The 20,492-nt window shown below is 38.5% G+C and overlaps 1 protein-coding gene across 7 annotated transcripts in view; it reads left to right on the forward strand.

The window, feature by feature from the left end:
* MAST2 (microtubule associated serine/threonine kinase 2) overlaps window positions 1-19,352 on the forward strand; it is a 161,569-nt gene extending 142,217 nt beyond the window's left edge. For all 7 annotated transcript variants that reach the window (XM_063297860.1, XM_063297862.1, XM_063297861.1 and 4 more), the window contains 8 exons: window positions 1,717-1,871; window positions 4,627-4,925; window positions 5,213-5,431; window positions 7,170-7,396; window positions 9,069-9,191; window positions 12,083-12,219; window positions 12,841-13,028; window positions 14,150-19,352. In XM_063297860.1, the coding sequence (XP_063153930.1) occupies window positions 1,717-1,871; window positions 4,627-4,925; window positions 5,213-5,431; window positions 7,170-7,396; window positions 9,069-9,191; window positions 12,083-12,219; window positions 12,841-13,028; window positions 14,150-16,248 (3,447 nt within the window). In that variant the 3' untranslated portion in view covers window positions 16,249-19,352. The remainder of the gene's footprint in view (window positions 1-1,716; window positions 1,872-4,626; window positions 4,926-5,212; window positions 5,432-7,169; window positions 7,397-9,068; window positions 9,192-12,082; window positions 12,220-12,840; window positions 13,029-14,149) is intronic.
* Window positions 19,353-20,492: the final 1,140 nt, after the last annotated feature.

The following is a 20,492-nucleotide window of genomic DNA, read 5'->3' on the forward strand; positions in this document are numbered from 1 at the left end:
TATCTCTTTGGGAGACTGACTGAATTTTCTGTTGCCTGTGAAGATCGCTTTGACTTTTCTGTTCCTTAATCAGGAGTACCACTCCATCTTGCCAATTATCAAACATATATGGTGAAATCCCATCATTTTTTGTGGAAGTAGGTATCTGTCTCATATGCCAGAGAATGTCAGGACTTACTTAAGCTAGTGCAGGCTAACTTGATGAACTCTTGTTAACACAAGAGCAAGAATGCAGATGATGATGATGATGATGATGATGATTTAAACTTGTATGCTACCCGACTCTCAACAACTCTGTAAATCTAAATAACATCCATTATCAGTGAAAGCTGTAAAGGTAAGATATAAGAGGAAATCCAGATCTCCTCTTTTGAGAAGGTGTTGCTTCAAGAGAGCACAGATAGTTGTGTATAACTTTTGAATTATCATGCCCACTAGCAGTTCTCTCTGTGCTAATGTCAAAACCTGTTGAGCACTACAGATACCATTTCTAATTCACCTTCTCTCATAGAAAGTAGCCTTTCTAATAGCTGTGATGTTGGCTTTTAGAGATGCCTTACAGTGAGATCCTACTCATCTTATTTTTCATAGGGACAAAGTAATAATTTACCTGTATTTCCTTCTGAAGTCAGTCTCAACCCTTTTCTTGAATCAAGGCATTGTTTTGCCTATCTTCTCCCACAATCCCTCAATAGCATCACATCATTCTCTGGAAGTCTGTTATGCTTTCTGTCTTTACTTGCACTTTTTGACATCATTTCTCCAGGACCAATGTGTATTCCTGGTCTTCCAAGGCCCATTTAAAGGATGTGGTCTTCCTCCGAGCATCTCTCCAAATTGATAGTGGAAACCATCAAGTTTTACTGTAAGCTAGCTCAACAGCCATTCCCCCTTCCAGCCCACATTCCATAAGAGATATGACAGCATCAGTAGGCTTTCTCTGGAGTATTCCACTACAGGAATTATGCTGGGCAGACACATGGGCTCAGCTCTCCTGCTTCATCCAATACTATAAATTGGACCTTTTTCCTAGAGAGATGTTATCTTTGAAAGAGCCATACCCTCTTCAGTCACTTTATGATGACCAGACCCTTTTCAGATTAAAAAAAAAATGCTACTCATGTGTGTGAAACTATGATGATAAAGAACTGGTTCCTCACTTGTAATTATAGTTCTTTGAATGGTCATCTGTGAATCCACACTGTCTGCCATCCTATTGTGCTTGGTCTCAAGTAACCTCACTGTTCCTTCTGAATCTCCATGTTGGTCTTAGGAATTGAAAGGGTTTGGTGGCAGCTGTGCCTAGTTTTACTATACATGGAGGGTATTTGGTGACTGGATTCTCATCAAACACGTCTGCAGAATCTTCTGAATAGGGCTCTGTACAAGCATACAATCTTACATATGTAAATTGTCAGATTTCTTGAAGAATTCTGGAGAATTACAGTTACAGTTATTTATATTTATTATTTTACTACCTTGGTTGCTTACGTTGTAATTTTATACATTCATGTTTTTAAATGGTTAATTTTCTTGTAAACTGCCGAGAGTCCCCCTTTTTAGGGGGAGATGGGCAGTGATAGAAATTGGAATAATAGATAAATAAATAAATAAATACAGATCAGTAACAGTAGCTAATTAAAGAACATCACCAAATCTAATGTGTAACTTCTGAATAATTTAGTTTGCTGATGAAGAATTGCATTGTACCTGTAGGTATATAGCAGTATGGAACGTCTTTCCATCCATGAAGAGAGAAAAACACCACCGCCTACCAAGCGGAGCTTCAGTGAAGAAAAGGATGACAGACTTGATAGCCTTGTGGGCTTGAAGAATCGAGACCGCAGCTGGGTGATTGGATCCCCTGAAATGTGAGTTTGCGTGAATATATTTTAACTGTTCTACCTATCTTTTTTGGAAACTTTTTGGAGAGAGAAAAAAACTGTGTATGAATACATGCATGTAGCAATATATTTTGATTAACAAGCTGTAAAGCAGTCCAAAATTTATCATCATGATAAACAAAAACAATATGTTCTGCTATTAAAATTCACCCTCATTAAAATCTTTAGAAAAATCTAAAATTGGGGTTGGATGCAGCATCTGCTGGTTTCATTGTACTCTACCAGCTTACCCTGAAGCACCCACAGTTTTTCCCTTTACAGTTGAATGAGAATATCTCCATAGATGGGTGGGGAGGAAGCACTGTTGGAGAGAAACCTCCCTTGCCCCAAATTGGCTAGAGGTTAAAAGAAGCCAATTCACCATCAAAGACACTATTTTCAGGGGGGAGGGGGGTTGGCAATAGGAAACTTAACCCCCTCCAGTCAATTTTAGGAGGGAAAGCCTCAACCCCACTTCTGTGCAACTCTATGAGTAAAATGATTCCCATACTTGCATTTGAGGAAGAAACCTCTGCCAGAAATGGATGTAGGAGAAAAAAGTCCATTTTCACCAAGGGCTCTGTTATCTCAAGATGTTTTTGCAGTACATGCCTCCACACGTGAACACACATACCATATCAGTTCTCCACTGGGAACATCCCTTGTGGAAAGTTCTCATTCTCTTCCTGCTGTCTCTGATTCATACTTTTCCCCTCTATTCTCTGTCCCTGTCTCTGTGTACCTATGTCCTTCTGCCTGCCTCTTTTCTCCTCTTGTTCTTGTATACAGCTGTGTGCTTGTTCTTGCTCATGTGTCTTTCTTCATTTCTGTTCCTTTACTTTTGTTTATTCCACTGTCGTTGTTGCTGAATGAGAAAAAAATTGAAGTGGGGGAGGGAAGATGGTCTCTCTCCCTTGAGAGATCGGCCATATCTCCATAGTATATGGTCTGTGATTAATTATACCCCAAGAATATAAGTGCAACCACAAATGTGGTCATAAGTCCAAAATGGTTGCCCAGCCTTGGTTTAAATTATATTCTAGATGTTTTACTATTTATTTCTGAGATTAATTACTTACTTGATAGCAGAAGTTAGTAGAGAAACATTGCTGAAAATAAATATATAATAAAATAAACAGCCACAGAAAAGAGCAGATAGTTAAATAGCACAGATACAGCCATTTAAGACACAGTGCAGCAGAATTTAGAAAAATGAAATGACAGCCATATATTCAATTAACCTTATTGGCTATGCTGAACATACTTCCTTTAGTAGAATTCTGAATATCAGTGGTTTAAAATAATATGTCAAGCTACAATTCTTTATATTGTTTGCAGAAAGAAACTTAAGGTGTCCAGGCATTTAGACCCCAATTTTTTTCTACCTACAGCCAGCATGCCAGTGGTCATAGGCAGTGGAATTATGGATTCCATTGGAATTGTGGATTTTCTTAAATCCCAGTGAAATGGAAAACAGTATGCAGTTTTAGTAAACTTTTACGAAACAACTTCCCTACATTCATACCACAGTAAGAATAAAACAGCAACTTCTAGAACTACTAAAATATTTAATTTGACTTTATGGAGGAAAAAAGAGAGGGCGAGTGGGATGAAATTAATTCATAGAATCATAGAGTTGGAAATGACCTTAGAGTTCATCTAGTTCAATGTCCTGCTCAGGCAAGACCCACTAGAACGCTTCCAGCAGCCTCTGTGTGAGGAACCAGGAGGACCCAAATTCAAGACTCCACTCAGGCAGAGGGTTCACTGGGTGACTTTGGACAAATAACTCTCTTTCAGCACAAACTACTTTATACAGCTGTTATTGGGGGTGGGTGGGTAAACTTAAGGAGACTCCCTGTCATGAGTAAGGATGGCGAGCCGCATTTCTTGGTTTTCTGAAGACATTTCCAAATGTCTCTCCTTAATTTCTTGTTCCTCCCTCTTTCGATGGGAGTAAGAGTTTGTTAGGATTGATGTCCTAACTGCCAGGAACCACGCTGAGACAAGGAACTGGTCTCTAATGTTTTATTGCTTGTACATAACAGGAATCCTAACAAACTGAAGAAGCGTGGGAAAAACCCAGATATATGAACCCCAAAGGTTAAGGCGGTCCTGATCTGTGTCTCTTTGAATGGCTACCTAATTCCTCAGTGCTACGCATGCGCTTAACAGTCTGGATGGGAGCCCCCTGCTCGCCATCCTTACTCATGACACTCCCCCTCACAAGCTGCTTTCCTCTTTCAAAGAATAGCCAGGATGTAAATGTAATAAATAAATAAGTAAATGAAGAGTAAAGTCCAATCTGCTTTTTTTTTAACTTGTTCTTCCTTTCTTCATCTATTAATTCAAATTAATTATCTTCGCCTGAGTTCTGTATTACTATGCTCTTTTATGTCAGGAAATCAGGCTAGGAACCACGCTGAGCCAGTAATTCAACTCTAGTTCTTTATTGTCCTCAGACCAAGATTCTGTCTATATCTTGCCAGACTAAGGCTAATCACTAACCTAAGGGGAAATAACCCAGAAGGGCTCTTGGACAGAGCTACTCTGAACCACTTGACCTTCCCACCAACAGAGCCCAGGCTGTGAAGCCTTTTATCAGTCTGGAATGTGTTCTCCTCCTGGGAACCAGTGGCAGGGCCGGACTCCTCCACGTTTATCACCAATAATGGATTTATTTTAAAACCACTGATGTGTTGCAAACTGACTGATGGCCATGTGTTTTGTTGTTTTCCTGCAGACTGCGTAAACATATCTCAGTGTCTGAATCCTCTCATACGGAGAGTGACTCCAGCCCACCCCTGACTGTCCGTCGGCATCGTTCTGGGTTTCTCGAAATGCCTCGTTTTGCCATTTCGGCTGAGGAAGAAGGAAAGAAGAAGCCGTTGGATGGGACATCTTTGCCTCTGACACAGCCACGGGAAGGTCTCCCTTACCTCATTCCAGAACAGCCTATAAAAAGGGAACTCCAGCTGGGCGATAATGATGGACTAAAAACTCCTTCAACTGCCAGTAGTATGAGCAGCTCAACATTAACAGGTATGTATCTTTGGGACCCGCAGTACAGCTGCTAATTCTTGGCCTGTGCATAGTCTGGCCTGTCAGGTTAGACCAGGCCTGCACAATGCGTTGAGGGGGAAGGGCCACATTGATAAATTAAAAATCCTCGTGGGCACAAATACCAGAAGTGCTGATCAGCTGGTGGAAGCGGCTCTAAATGTATCACTTTTTAAAAAATGTTGGTGGGCCACACAGCCTGCCTGCCTTTGCGGGAGAGGCAAATAGAAATTCCATGTGGTTCTGGCCTATTTTATTTGGAATTGTAGGTGGGAACACTACAGATGTCTCAGACCATTGTAATCGCAGTAACAGCAGTGAAAGTCCAGACTTTATGACTCCCAAAGCTACAAGTGACCTGGCTGTGCGGCGAGCTCGGCACCGGCTGCTTTCGGGCGATTCTGGGGAAAAGCGGACCTCGCCACGGCCTGTCAATAAAGTGATCAAGTCAGCATCAGCCACTGCCCTCTCCCTCTTGATCCCCTCAGGTGACTATCTTTTTCATGACTTTAAAAACCAAAACAAAACAAACAGAGGACAGCAGGAAGTCCTGAGTTCTAGTCCTGTTCTGGGCACAGAAGTGGTCCAGTCACTTTTTCTCAGCAGTAGGAAGAAAGCAGGAGCAGACCCCTTCTGAAAATGTTGCCAAGAAAACTGCATGGACTTGGTCATGTAGTTTCCAGGAGCCAAGACTGAGTCAAAGACACACATGCACACACGCACATGCACACAACTCCCCAGAGTCATACTTTCTGGCCCATCCCATGCAAGTTTTAAAAAAATAAATGGATGGATACAATCAGTTAGATGTTAAAACTAGACCTGAAGACTGAAATAGGTCCAGATAGTAATTTTCTTTCAAGCACACCTCTTGAAGAGCAGTTCTTGTTTTGTGATTGCTGCATCATTTCTCCATCAAAGGCAACACCCCCTGTTGAACTGCCTGGTGTAGCAATATCCACAGGAGCACAGCAAGCTCCACTCCCTTTGGACATCCATGCAGTGAAGTGATACGTATGGAAAGCGGCAGAGTTTATGCTGCAGTGCTGCTTTCATCAGTCTGACCCCCCCCCCTTTTCATTCTGCAGACGCTACTATGGTATCCTCTTGACTGTTTTATAGAATTAGATTTTCAAAACAACTGTAAATATTTTCCAATCCAGCAGTTCCTTCCATTACATTTCAACGCATAACCCCTAAAGAAATTAGAATTATGTGAAGCAGCATCAGCAGAATGAGTTTTGCATGCTGTGTTTGTATTGTATATTTTTATTTGATGTCGCATTTGTTGCTGCCAGAAAAAAGGCATTGATTAAATGTTTCCTGCATTCTGTAACATCCCTTACAAGCTCCTCACTGATGATCCCTATATGTAGCAGAGATCTTTCTGAGAGGTTTGGGCCACGGATTATTGACCAGAAAGTCCTTTATGAAGCTTACTGGATATCCCTCATTAGGTTTATTTTGCTTTTGCATGAGGTAAAGGGCTAATTCTGACATAGTGCTATGGATACATTCTTTTTAATTTGAGGTATCACTCTGTATTATTGTTCAAAATGAACTGTATTATATGGATGTGAGATGTCCACACAGACTTTTGTCAGGAATGACTCACTTAGTATACGGTTGTATAACACTAAAATGTGTCTTGTGCATTTACTTTATGTCTGGACAAAGAACATTTATGTGAATGCTAGTTTATAAATCATAGTAACATGTTTATAGAACTAAATTCTGAATATTGCACTATAACACTGCAATATTGTAAATTAGTTTAGAGTAGGAACAGGAATAGAATATATTAACTGTTTGCTTTTAAGAGTTAGGAAGATGTTTTACCCAATCTGTAATTAGTTTTCATTTTATCTTCTATTACTTCTTTGTCAATGCATGTTTGTAGTTCCTGACGGTCTAAACCTGGTGCACTTTAATGTATGGTTTCTTTAAAATCTGTGAGTTTTAGAATAAGAAATTCATAGTTTAAAATACTTTATTTTTGAGCACATATTTACAGGTGAATTGCACCAAGTTATAATCAAGTTGGAAGCTGTCATTTTCGTGGTGCTATTATTAGAACATCTTTTTCCACAATGGCCAAAAAAAAATGCATCTTACAGGGTCCTGCACTCAAAAAAGCTTAATTCTCCTTTAATAAATTAATGTAAATTTTATTTTCCTTTGAAAACCAGGTTTTCTAATTTGGAAGCATTTTCTATGTTCATGTAGAACACCATACCTGTTCGCCATTGGCTAGTCCAATGTCACCTCATTCTCTCTCCTCCAACCCATCTTCAAGAGACTCATCTCCAAGCCGAGACTATTCTCCTGCTGTTGTGAATCCTAAACCACCAATCATCATCCATCGAGCTGGAAAGAAATATGGCTTTACACTTCGGGCAATTAGAGTCTACATGGGGAACAGTGATATCTATTCAGTGCATCACATGGTCTGGGTATGCTTGGACTTATTGGATTTTTCTGTCATGATATACAGTAATTTAGCAAGAGCCTATATTGAAAATTAGAGCAACGTTTGATACCTTTAACTTAATAAAATACCTTGCTTATACAGTACCTAACAATCTTTCCCAGAATTACCTCTGGAATGATGACTTCCTTTGCAAAAAAAAAATGTAGATGTATGTGCATGGAAATATCAAAGTTGAAACCTATAGGTTAATTACATTTAATTCCTTCTGAGCTGTGTTGACAGTGATTGTCTATTTCAGATCATCTCTATCCCTTAGGCTTTTTTTACACATCTGCTTAGACTTAGTTACATGTCTTAAAGCATCAATGTCTTCCCAGTGAAATGACCAGGGATTTCAAATTTAGTTCAGCTCTGTGTTACAGCTTGTCTTGTATAGATTATTTTCTTTATGACTATTTGGTTATTTGCCTAGACCATTTCACACAATGAATGTTGTCTGTTACGCCATGCTCACAATTGAAGGGAAGGAAATTTATGTTCCAATTTCCCTATGGACATTACTCAATGTTTCTTTATTTAAATGGAGATTGTTCTTTGAAGCTAATTAGCAGCAATATAATAATAATAATAATAGGAAATAGAATAATTATTTCAGTAAATTTATTTCTGACCCTTATTTGTTGTGACCTTGACAAAAATTGCATTATGTAAAGATATAGCTGCCAGTAAACATAAGTCCCGTGCAACAAACAGAACTATCTTATTTGTCTTTTTTATATATAATTTTTATTAAGAAGTTTGATTATAATAGTAAAATCTAATACAAACTAAAGTTAAAGAAAAGAGAATAGAAAGAAGTAAGAAATGCAAGAAAAAAAGAGAAAAGCAAGAGAAAAGTAAGAATATAATAAAGAGAAAAGAAATGTATAAAGAAGTGACTTCCAACCCTCATCACAACAAGTATAAACAAATTTTCTTCACCCCCTCTGTGGTTACAAACATTTACTCTTCATCACATATCCCATCTTGTATCTATAAACAAATCCATAAAACATCATCTTTTCATCCTGGTGTCAGCAGAAAGCCCATAAAGGATTGCCGAACTAATAACATATCTTGTTTTAACCTTGATCAAATAAACCAACTTCATATTCCTTCCTTTTACTTCTAATGGTCTTAAACTTTAGTTCATTCAAATATTGTTGCAGGATCTGATTCTCTCCATTTCTTCTTTGTCCCATTGCACAGAGTTCTTCAAGGCTTTAACAAGCCTCTTTTGTAAATCCAGTAGGAAAAAATTATCCAGGTCACTCTCTTGGTTTGTCATTTGTATTTTCTGTTTAAATTTTAAAACTTCAGCCAGTTTCTTTTGTAGATCCAGTGAAACATCCTTTTCTAGTCATCCTCTTGGTTTGTCAGTTGTAAATCCACTTTGAACACCATCTCTATCTTGTCAGATAAAACTTGTTCTACATCTGTCTGACTCTGAAATTTCTGTAACTACTAATATTAGAGAATACTTGAGTATTGATAAGATAGACCTCACTAACAGCAGCACACTATTTGCAAGTAAAATGCCCTGGGTACAATCAGAAGCATAGTTGTTTATGTATGGAATTGGAGTGTATTTTAATATGAACTGTTGTTATTAATATATTGCTGTTATTACTTAGCTTTGTTCTCTATCACTGCAGCATGTGGAAGAAGGTGGTCCTGCAAGTGAGGCTGGTCTAAGAGAAGGAGACTTGATAACTCATGTGAATGGAGAGCCTGTACATGGATTGGTTCATACAGAAGTGGTGGAGTTGGTCCTGAAGGTAAAGATTGAAAATTGATGCCTACTGTGCAACAGGAGTGATGTGCATCAGCTCAAATGTTTAGTAAAAAATTTTTTTCCCCAGTAACTTGGAAGTGTTTAAAGTGATTTTTTCTCATAGGAGGCTCAGGTTGCACAGAAGACCTTTTATTATCTGATGTTGGAGTGTCAGGCTATTGATGTTTTCCTGACCTCCAGATAGATTTGTGTAATGCAATGTATATGGTTGCTTTTTGAAGAAGATTTAGAAATTGCAGTTTAAAAAAAACAGCTGCTAGATTGCTAACTAGAATTTGATGATACAATACTATGCCAAGGCTTGATGAACTGGACCAACTCTCAGCATTTCTAGATTTTTGGTGATCCAAAGCCATGGTAAGTTTTTTCCCCTAAAAATCTAGAAGTGCTAGGAGCTAGTCCCGCTCATCAAACCTTGGCGTAATATCATTATATATAACTGTATGTACACTGAGTTTTTCAGTAGATCCCTTTCTCTGAGTGTCTCCACTTTCTTCTTCATAAGAACCCTCTGGTTCTGAAATGCTGCCAGTCTTCCTGGGAGCTTCTTGTGTGTATTTTCAGTGCCGGGCAAAGACTTGCTTTTCTAAGACCTTTTAAATCAGGCTTTTCAGGTGGCACCCCAAGCCAATCTTCTCTGTACTCTGCAGCTAAGCAGAATCAGTGCTGATTATTACTTGGATAGAAGACCAGACCTCCAAGAAATGCAGGGCTTGGCTTCAGATTAGTCAGCAAAATTGCCATTTTCTTGTGGCTCTTTTTTTCAATGACAGACCAATCCATATTTTTTATCAAGAAAGATGGAGTCGCTAGGAGACAAGCGTGACTTGAGGGCATCTTTATCTCATTTATTTAATAGCCTTTGCTACTTTCAAGGCGTTACTGATTGAGTTTAATTATTTTTTTATATGGGACTAGTCTGTTGCAAGCCACACTTACGTTTTGTTTTAAGGATAAAAATATTGCTATTAATAATAAACAAGTAATCTATTTAAGGGAGAGCTGGTTTGGTGTAGTGGTTAAGGCATTCAGCTAGAAACTGGGAGACTGTAAGTTCTAGTTCCGCCTTAGGCACAAAGCCAGCTGGGTGACCTTGACACTCTCTCTCAGCCCTGGGAAGGAAGCAGTGGCAAACCACTTCTGAAAAACCTTGCCAAGAAAACTGCAGGGACTTGTCCAGGCAGTCACCAGGAGTCAACAGTGACTCGAAGGCAAAACAACAACAACAACAACAACACTATTTAAGATGTATGCTGTATAGAATGTAATAGTACAAGTAATAGTATGTTTATTATAGTCAAGAGACCCAGCAGGAAACAAATCAGAATATAAATATTGAAGATTTTATTACATGATGTAACTGGGGGGTGGGGTGGGGTGGGTGGGAATGAACCTTAAACCATAAATACTCAATACTGATTAACTATTTCCTTCCTTCCCTCCCTCCCTCCCTCTCACTGTGTTCTAGTGGTTAAGGTGCTGGACTAAGAAAGGGGAGACCCAGGCTCTGTTGTCCTACCTTAGGCTTGGAAGCCAGCTGGGTGACACCGAGTCTGTTACTCTGTCTCAGGCATAGACTGGGAAGTTGAAAAACATCTATCTACCAAACCACACTAGACCAGCATGGCAGATTACAGTCCATAACCTTCAATGAAGAGGTCTTCATCCTGTTGTGGAATTGATTTGGGCTGAAAATAATTTTTTCTTTCTCTCACCCCCCCAACTAATTAAATAGTCGCATCCTTTATCTGATTGTCACTGTCAAAACTTGACTTTTGCAAGAGTCATATTCATAATTAGATCTGCCCAGTATCATTTTAAATATAAGCCGGATTTGATCCTGATGAGCCCCTGCATAGAAATTACAAACCATGAGAACATAATCCACTGATACTATCTCTTCGCTATTGCAATATCCTTTGCGGTACAGATTTCCTCAAATCTACTTTCAGCATATGCGATGTTAAGACACTTAATCTAGCCTTATAAAAGTTATCCAATTTAAGTATGGCTTGATTACTTTCAGGTTATTATTTTGTGGTATATTTATATGCAGTTACTGTTTGCTTTATGTGGAAAAATGTCCTTCAAGGAAGTATTTCCAATTCAGAATTATTGCATTATCCTAGTACTCAAATAGTAATATGTTTTTGCTGGGAAAATGCCTTATTCATCTACAAATAATAGCCAAATAATAAGAAATAATAATAGCCAAATAATAGCAGTTTAGAATATTTTCTGGAATATGTCCGATTGAATAATGCCCATTGATAAGTAATCGCACCATTTCTTCACTGGCTATGTTCTGATACTATCCATTTAATAAACAGAAAACCTGCAAGGGAATTGCTTTGAGGCAGGTGCATTTTAAACAGTTGCTTTGTCTCGATAGTTGCTTTGGAAATAATTGAAATAACTACTTTGATTCTTACTCCATGATAGTTTGTGATTCTTCAGTTCTTTAGAAGAAGTAAGAAATCCAGAGATGAAAGCAAAAGGCTATGCTAGAGTTGAGTGTGCTGCTTGAAAGAATTTCTGATGTGCTTCTGCTGGTAGTCATTTTAATTTGACTATCTTCTGGGTATTCTACAAAGCTTATATTGGATTAATAACATTTCATGTTCGCAATCTCTGCAGCTGTCATTCAACTAGAAAAGCCATTGTTTAATCAGTGAGAAAAGTCTGATTCAAGAAATCCCTCTAGCAGCACTTTCTAAAGACAAAATAAATATTGAAAGAAAAAGAAAAAAATCAAGGGAATTCAAGTCATTCAGCTACAAGCTGGTACATTCCCTTGCTTTCATGTCTGGCTGTACCAAATGGTGTAAAGAAATAAATTTTAAAAATTAGAATATGTGGTTTTCTTTCTACCAGAGTGGAAATAAAGTGTCCATATCCACTACACCTTTTGAGAACACATCAATCAAAGTGGGGCCAGCTCGGAAGGCCAGTTATAAATCGAAAATGGCTAGAAGGAACAAGAAAAGCAAAACAAAAGATGGGCAGGAAAGGTTAGTAAAATTGAAGTCATTTCCTAATAATAATTGTCAGTATATGGAAATAAATGCCACAAGTTATTTTTATGTCACAGTGGTTAGTATATGAAATCAAGAATGGATCATATTCAGAGTTCCTAGAACTGTAGTTGAATCTTAGTGTGCTTTCAGTTTCTGCTCTGTTTCTTATTGTTTATAAGATAAGATAAAAAATAACTCTTATTTACAACTTGATATAAATCATTATAAATAATGAGCTAATAGACCAGCCTTTCTCAGCCTTTTGACCCTGGAGGAAGCCTTGAAATACTTTGCAGGCCTCAGGGAACCCCTGCACATTCAGGCTCAAATATAGGCCAGAAGTTACAAAATTATTATATTCATTTCATGTAAGGGCCTGCATATATGTATTAATGGTGTTCTTAAACTAAAAATAAAGAATGAAACTTACGTCTTAAATGTGAAGTTGCCCAAATTTGAAATGATTTTTAAAATGAATTGTGATTTCCCAGGGAATCCCTCGTGTGGAACCCTAGGATTCCACGGAACCCTGGTTGAGAAACCCTGTAATAGACCTTGTGGGTCTGATTTTGTTTGCATCTCTTTCTAGTAATTACCCTTTTTTTATTTTCCCAGTAAGAAGAAGAGCTCGCTATTCAGGAAGATTACCAAACAGGCCTCCCTGCTTCATACAAGCAGAAGTTTATCTTCCCTCAGCCGTTCTCTGTCATCTGGGGAAAGTGTTCCTGGTTCACCTACACACAATCTCTCTCCTCGTTCACCCACACAGAGTTACCGGTCTACTCCTGAGTCTGCACATTTAGGTAAAAAGGGAATAGTAAATGGCAGACTTGAATCAAATACTTCCAACTTAATGTATTTTCTTAAACTGGAGGTTAGAAGGGGAATGTTTTATAAACCATCAGGGTTCCCATTGTGAACCATAAACCCCTAGAAGGGTTTGACTGCTGCAGGCTGACTGACAAATTGTGGTGGAGTCTATAAGATACCAGGAAAACAGCCCAAGCAGCTGGTCAGGCAGGTTGCCAGAAGCAGCAAGAGTGCTCCAAGGCATTTACTAGTGTGAGAGTGATAAGAGCTTGAGAGCCAGTTTGGTCTAGTGGTTGGTCACCAGGCTAGAAACCAGGAGTTCTAGCTCCACCTGAGGCACAAAGCCAGCTGGATGACCCTGGGCCAGTCACTCTCTCTCAGCCCTAGGAAGGAGGTGATGGCAAACCACTTCTGCAAAACCTCACCAAGAAAACTGCAGGGACTTGCCCAGGCAGTTACCAAGAATCGGACATGATTGAACAGATTAAAAAAAAAAAGATAAATAATATTTAAGAAGCATAAATTATTGGATATCATGAAATACTATTTAGGGTGATTTTGCAACTTCCACATTTAATTGTTGTTCCGTATTTTATTTTTTTAATTCCCAGTTCACTTTTTAACATAAATGCTTTCAAGATAGCCTCCCCAATTTGAGAGTGAGTGAATGCATAAACAGTTAAAATTACAATGTGTATATGTATAAATAATTCTACAAATAAGCCTCCTGGAGGAAAAGTCCTTTTATATCCCAAAGGTTAGGATATAAAATTTATAACAGACATAAATAAGCAGAATGGCTAGAATATGCAGCTCCTAAATGAATTCTGAAAGAGTATATATTAGTATGAGAAAAAAGAATGGCCTCCAAAAGGCAACCAAGACATGCTATAAAATAATACTGAACCACAGTGCATTTGTGAGGAATAAAGTATGGTCGGTTGCACTTCATCTTTTCTATTGGTTAGCCTTCATTTTCTTAAATTCAGCCTCACTCTTTCCAGATTTCAACAGCTAATTTGTTTTATATATGATGTACATGTAACAATTTCTGATGCTTCTCAAGAACTTTGAATGCCTGTGATTTAATGTTCTCCTCTTTTGATGTTCACAGTTGGTGGAAACTCTTCTCAGAGCAGTTCACCTGGTTCCAGTGTTCCCAATTCTCCAGCTAGTTCAGGGCATATCAGGCCGAGTTCATTGCATGGGCTAGCACCAAAACTTCAGCGACAATATCGATCTCCAAGACGTAAATCAGCTGGAAACATTCCTCTTTCACCACTAGCTCATACACCCTCACCCACTCCACAATCCACATCACCTCAACGTTCCCCTTCTCCTTTGCCAGGGCATTCAGTCAGCAGTTCAAGTATCATGCAGTCTTTCCCTGTAAAGTTACATTCCTCCCCACCTCTGGCTCGCCAGATTTCAAGGCCGAAGAGTGCTGAACCACCCAGATCACCTCTACTGAAAAGAGTCCAGTCGGCTGAGAAACTGACCTCTTCTCTGTCTTCCTCAGAAAAAAAGCTGTCCTCTTCACGTAAGCATAGCTTGGATATTTCCCATTCTGAATTCAAAAAGGACATGCTCCAGAGAGATCCAGGTCTCCAAAGTTGGCAGGAATCAGTAAATGAAACATCTGGAGGTAAAGTTGGGCCAGCAGAAAAAGGGTCACTCCAGAAACCTTCTTCCCGGAAACTTGGGGCCATTCGGCAGGATAGGGTAGAAAGAAGGGAATCTCTACAGAAGCAGGAGGCCATTACAGAAGTAGATTCTTCTGAAGATGAAACTGATGAAGGGTCAGAAGATAGTCAAGATGGGAAACGATTGGACAGGGCACCCTTCATTAGAGAGCACCAATTTTGTAGTTCTTTTACTGAGGATGTGAAGCATTGTTCCAGATTAGAAAGCAAAGATAGCATGGAAGACGATGCTTTTCTTCCTGAGGAACCAAAAATGGGTAATGTGCAGAATGAGGTAAATCAGCCACAACAAAAGGATGTGGAAAGGGCATTGTTGACTGGCATAAATGAGTCCCAGTCTGAAGTTTGTGCAATAACTTCCTCTATAGGAAAACCCGAGGACTGTGAACCAACACAGCTAATATCAGAATCCAAAACAGCATCAGAGTCACTACAAGGTAAGAAAGTTGTTGTTCAACAGGACACCTGTGTTAAAAATACTAAAGATCCTAAGGAAATACTGATTATCCAAAAAGGTACAGATGGTCCAGAGCAGATGAAGTGCTTCCCAGTGAGATTCCTACAACTTGGTCAAGGTGACTGCTCAGAAATAGCAAGTCACAAAGATAATACAAAGGAATCTGCTTCTGAAGAAGCCACCTATCTATTGTTTCATGATCAAATGCCTTTGTTAGCACTTTCTTCTTCTTCTTCTTCTTCTTGCACAACGAACACAAGCTCTCTTCCACTAGTAGGCCAAATAGACTGCAAAGACACACCTCAGAATCAGGAATACCATACTATGAAGGAGAATGCTAGTACTGAGAATCTGACAAACATTGGCAAAGCATTTGAACAAATGTCTCCTAAAGTTGAAGAACAAGTGTTGTCTTCTGTAGTGGGAATTTCAAAACACAAAAGTCACACAAGTGATAAAAACCTAAGTTGTCCTATAGGAAGCACAACTTTTATACTTGATGCCTCAATTGAAAGTAGAAAAACAGTTTGTCCAGCTCATTTGACAAGTGCAAACAGTACATTGAGTGCAGTGGGACTGAACATCTCTAACTCAATAAAAGTAGAAAAAAATAGAAAAGATAAATGTCTGTCCAAGCAAGAATTACAGGAGATACCACTGGAAGATCTGGATCCAGAATCACCCAAAACTTTCAATATAGGTGGTCTCATTAAAATTTGTGATTCTCACATTACATCAGAAAGTCCACTTTCTTGGGAGTCAGAATGTCAGGTAATACCAAAAGAGAAGTCACAGCCTGGTGTTTCTGATGCTTCTGAAATTTTGGAAGAGAGATGGCAACTACCTCCACTTGAAGATAAAGCAGATGGGAAATGGAGAGTGATAGGACCAGATGATAGTTTGAGTTCTAAAAAGGAGACTGCTCTAATGCCAGGAAAAACCAGTGAGGCTGGAGGCCAGTCACAAACAAAAGACTTCCCGTTGTCAAAATCTGATGCTGCGAAAAAGAATATAGCAGCATCTCCATTCAGAAACAAAGACAACATTAGTTGAACTCAAATATAAATCAAGAAACCTGTACATCTATTTTTTGTAGATTTGTGTTTCATATTCTTGCCTTTTTCATTGCAATTCTATTTTTGTACACAGCGTTTGCCATTTGATCCCTCTTTACAGGGTATCTTTAAAGCAGAATTACCCTTCCCTTTTCTTTTAATGTGGAGCATCCTGCGCATTATCTTTTGAGTGTTTTTCTTTTTTTCCTTAGAATGTCAGTGAGTTTTATTTACCATGCAAGGCTGCTTACTTGAGAAAGATACATTTTGACACCAGCTCCAAATGTTTGTCCTTATTTCCAGAATTTAATTTCTTTACATTGCTAGGGATAAGTAAGTAAATAAATACTATTTATGGATTCTTCTACAATTCTTAATGCCACTGCATACCTTCTCCCCCACCCCCTATATTGTTGTCTCCCACAACTATTTGTGGAGGAAGCTTTGTTAGTTTATGCGGTGGATCAGTATCTTTTTTAAGCAACTTGTGTTCTTCTCCTCCATTTTTTTTCCTTTGCCTTAAAAATGGTATGACACTCCATCTTTGGGGAATTTTTAATGCTAGTTGCCTTACCAATCTTTCTTGCTCAGAGCAAGCAAATATTTAAAAAGAGGTACAAGGTACTTCCATTACTGTAGCTCTAAGTGAATTAGCAGCTCCCTTGCCCGGACACCGCTGGAGAAGGTGATCATCTGAGACCATCCCACCCTACCTGTTGTTTGTGGCTTGGTAGCTCACAGTGGAAACAGTTAAGATCCAGCAGGAAAGTTCTGATTTGATGGGAACAGCTGATGGGAAATGCTGTGTTTATTGGTTAGGGAAGGGCAGAGATGAACCACTAAAAGCGAAGTAACCCTTACAGCTTCAGTGAGTACTATTCAGGAAAAAATCTCCAGTATCATACAAATGAACTCTATTTTAGTTGCTTAATTTACCTACTTTTCCAAAATGCCTATGCTTTCTTAGAATCCTTTTGATACCTTCTTGAGAGCGCAACATTGTTTGGTGCTTTTTTTTTTGAAGACAGCTAAGTCTATAACCCTGCACTGATACTATACACACAGTAAAGCAATAGAACATTTCAAGACTATTACTTATAGTTTAAAGGCAAAAAGTAGGTATTTCAACCCCCCCAATACTTGTGAATTTAACTCATAGTCTCTTGTAACAGAATATATCTGTAGTTGTGAACAGACAAAATAGTTACTTGTATAGTCTGATAGTCTACATATGAAGTGATCACACAATGTATGAAAGAATTCTCAAAGGCAAACACTGTAGTTAATTACAGTACAACTTCATTATTCTGCCATGTTGCAGATACCAACTCTCTTCTTGCGCCATTTCTTTTCCAAATCAGTATTTACTATTTAATTAGGAACATTCTCTTTAAACATTATTTACTTCATCATTACATTTCAAGTATCTTGAACTTTTCTGCTCACCCCCTTCCAATATTTAGTGCTTAACCTTAGACTTTTTTTGTTTTCAGTTTTGGACCAACTTATTTTTGAGCTGGGATTGTTTTAACGTTAACCACTCTGAATGTGTGATGTGTGCTTGAATGGGTGTAAAAGAAGAAACATTCTCTGTATGTGGCAGTGCTATCAAAAACATCCATTGGCTTTTTCATATATTAACTTGAAGCTTCTGAATTTCACCAATAAGATTACTCGTAATAATCTCATGCGATACGATTATCTGGTTTATCCTGCCACTTATGCAGATAAATAACCTTATGCACTGTCCTCCAGGTCTATGTTTTACCATCCTTTTCTGTGTTTTACAATCCTGTTACTCTGCTGCACTGCTCTCCAGTAGACAAATATGTTTAGAAAAAGGGGATGGTTGCTAATACGAATTGATGACTTAGCCACTTAGAACTTGAATAATGTAAAACAACATCAACAACAAACCTTAATGTCTGATTTACACTATATTAATTTGAGGCCTGGGTCAAATAATGTACTTCGTAGCACTAGTATACACAAAAACAGCCAAAGGATTTGCATCTCTAGCTTAGCCTATATAGGCTAGCATGTGTATGTCTTACTACCTTTTTCATATGCCTATTGTACTATAACCAGGAAACCTCTTAAAGGCTGCAGAAGCCATTTTCTTGTACTGCTACTTTTCCAGCTATGGATCTATATTAATAACATTAGAGACAAAAAGGAAGGAAGTTCCATTTAAACCCCATAGCAGAGAGAGAGAGAGAAGTTCATGACAATCATGATGACACAGAGAGCAAAATTCAGTATCTTAAAAGCACTTGCAGACATCAAGCCTGCAGGAGGTGGTGTGTAATGGATGGATAGAAACTATTACCATATTGAGGGAAAAGAGATACTATCTATTTATACTCCAGTTAAACCATTTGGTTAGCCAAGATTCCATGTTTTATGAATGATTAAAAATTCTATTTTAGGCATAGGATACATGCAAAAGCCATCTTAATATACTGTTTGTCCAGTTTCTCTTTCAGTTTGGATATCTAAAGTTCTTTTTTTTTTCCCCTCATAAAACTTTTCATATCCAGCTGATGTATTCCTTGACAATGCTTCACAGAATCTAAGATTACCAGATTGATATTTAGTGTAAATATTAGATTTTTAGCTTTGCTAAAAACCACTTCTGGGGAAGGATGCCTAAGGTTTTGTGGTGGTGGTTATGCTACAAGAATGGTCACCATACAACAGGGTAAGAGGAATGACTTGTGAGGTTTTTTCCTCATTAGCACTGAATTAAGATGTGATTTGGAATTTTTGTTTGTTATTTCCTGTGGGGGGAATATATAGTCTTTCTCCAGTTCTGTCTTACTGGACATGAAGGATAATGCCGTACTTCTAGTAGATGATTTTACAGCTCTGTGTGTGTTTACACTGTGTGTTGATTTTGGTTGTTTTGGAGGATGTGAACACAGTTCCATGCTGGGTTCTGTTTTCAAGCTTGAAATCTGGCAAGCAGAGGATGATGTGGAATAGAACTGTTTTAGAAACTTGAATAATTGCCATATTATATAGGTGCAATAATTTTTATCCATGTTGTACCTGCATGTTGATGTTCAAATACTCTGAAATACACTTCATTTTTTACATAAACTTGTGTTCATCTCTTGACTGAATTACCTTTCTTCAAGCGTTTTCCTGTGAAATGTTGCAATAACATAGCCATCACTGTCTTGTGACAACTTTGACACAATTGATACCCCCAGGGCCAAGCATTTATCAACTGGTAAGTTACCACAATGTATATACCAGTTGTGTTTGGGCATCTCAGATTGCTTTGCCCTTAGTAAGCAGCCATCCATACTAAATTTTATTTGCCTTCACTGATTCTAGAAGTACAGGTAGTCCTCACTTATCATCTGTTCATTTAGCAACGATCTGGAGTTACAGCGGTGTTGGAAAAACCAATTTACGACTGTTCCTTGCACTTATGACCATTGCAGCATCCCCGCGGTCACGTGATTGCGATTCGGGCACTTGACAACCGTCACACATTTACATTGGTTGCAGCATTCCTGCAGTCACATGAACACCATTTTTGATCTTTCCAGCCTGTTTCCAATAAGCAAAATCAATAGGGAACCTCATGGTTCACTTAACGACAATATGATTTGCTTAATGACCACCGCAGAAATGGCCACAAAATTGGGTCCAGATTTGCTTAACCACATTGCTTAGCAACCTAGATTCTGGTCCCAATTGTAGTTAAGTGAGGATTAGCTGTAATGTTTCTAAGAACTACAGCTTCTGTCAACAGTTGCCAAATGCTAAAAGTTATTGCTTCTTTCCACACTACATTATGAAGCAGATATCTTCATCTCCAAATATTTTTAACTTCATTAATTCTCTTTGTCAATTCTTCACCATGCTTCTAGGCCTTGGTGCTGCTGCTTTGCACATTCCATACTCGAACCATACAACTCATGATGGGATGAGAGAGCAGCTGATCATAAAGGAAAGGCAACCATTGGATGGCCCTAAAACAAAAAAGAATAACATTCATTGCTGTCATCTAGTGGTTGTCCAGACTTGTGCAGCCCAGCCCTGGTAACCCTATTAAGCCTGTTTTGACATGTTTGTAGTCTGTTGGTGCCAAAGTGATGCCAGCCCACAAAATGGGTAAGTTGTTGATCATGGAATTTTGGAAGTACAGAAACTAATATTGCTTAGATCAGCTATAGCATGATGTGTCTGATGTGGTACTTGGTACTTGAACAATATGTAACCATTGTG

Source organism: Candoia aspera, chromosome 3, assembly GCF_035149785.1.
Source record: "Candoia aspera isolate rCanAsp1 chromosome 3, rCanAsp1.hap2, whole genome shotgun sequence".
Taxonomy (NCBI): domain Eukaryota; kingdom Metazoa; phylum Chordata; class Lepidosauria; order Squamata; family Boidae; genus Candoia; species Candoia aspera.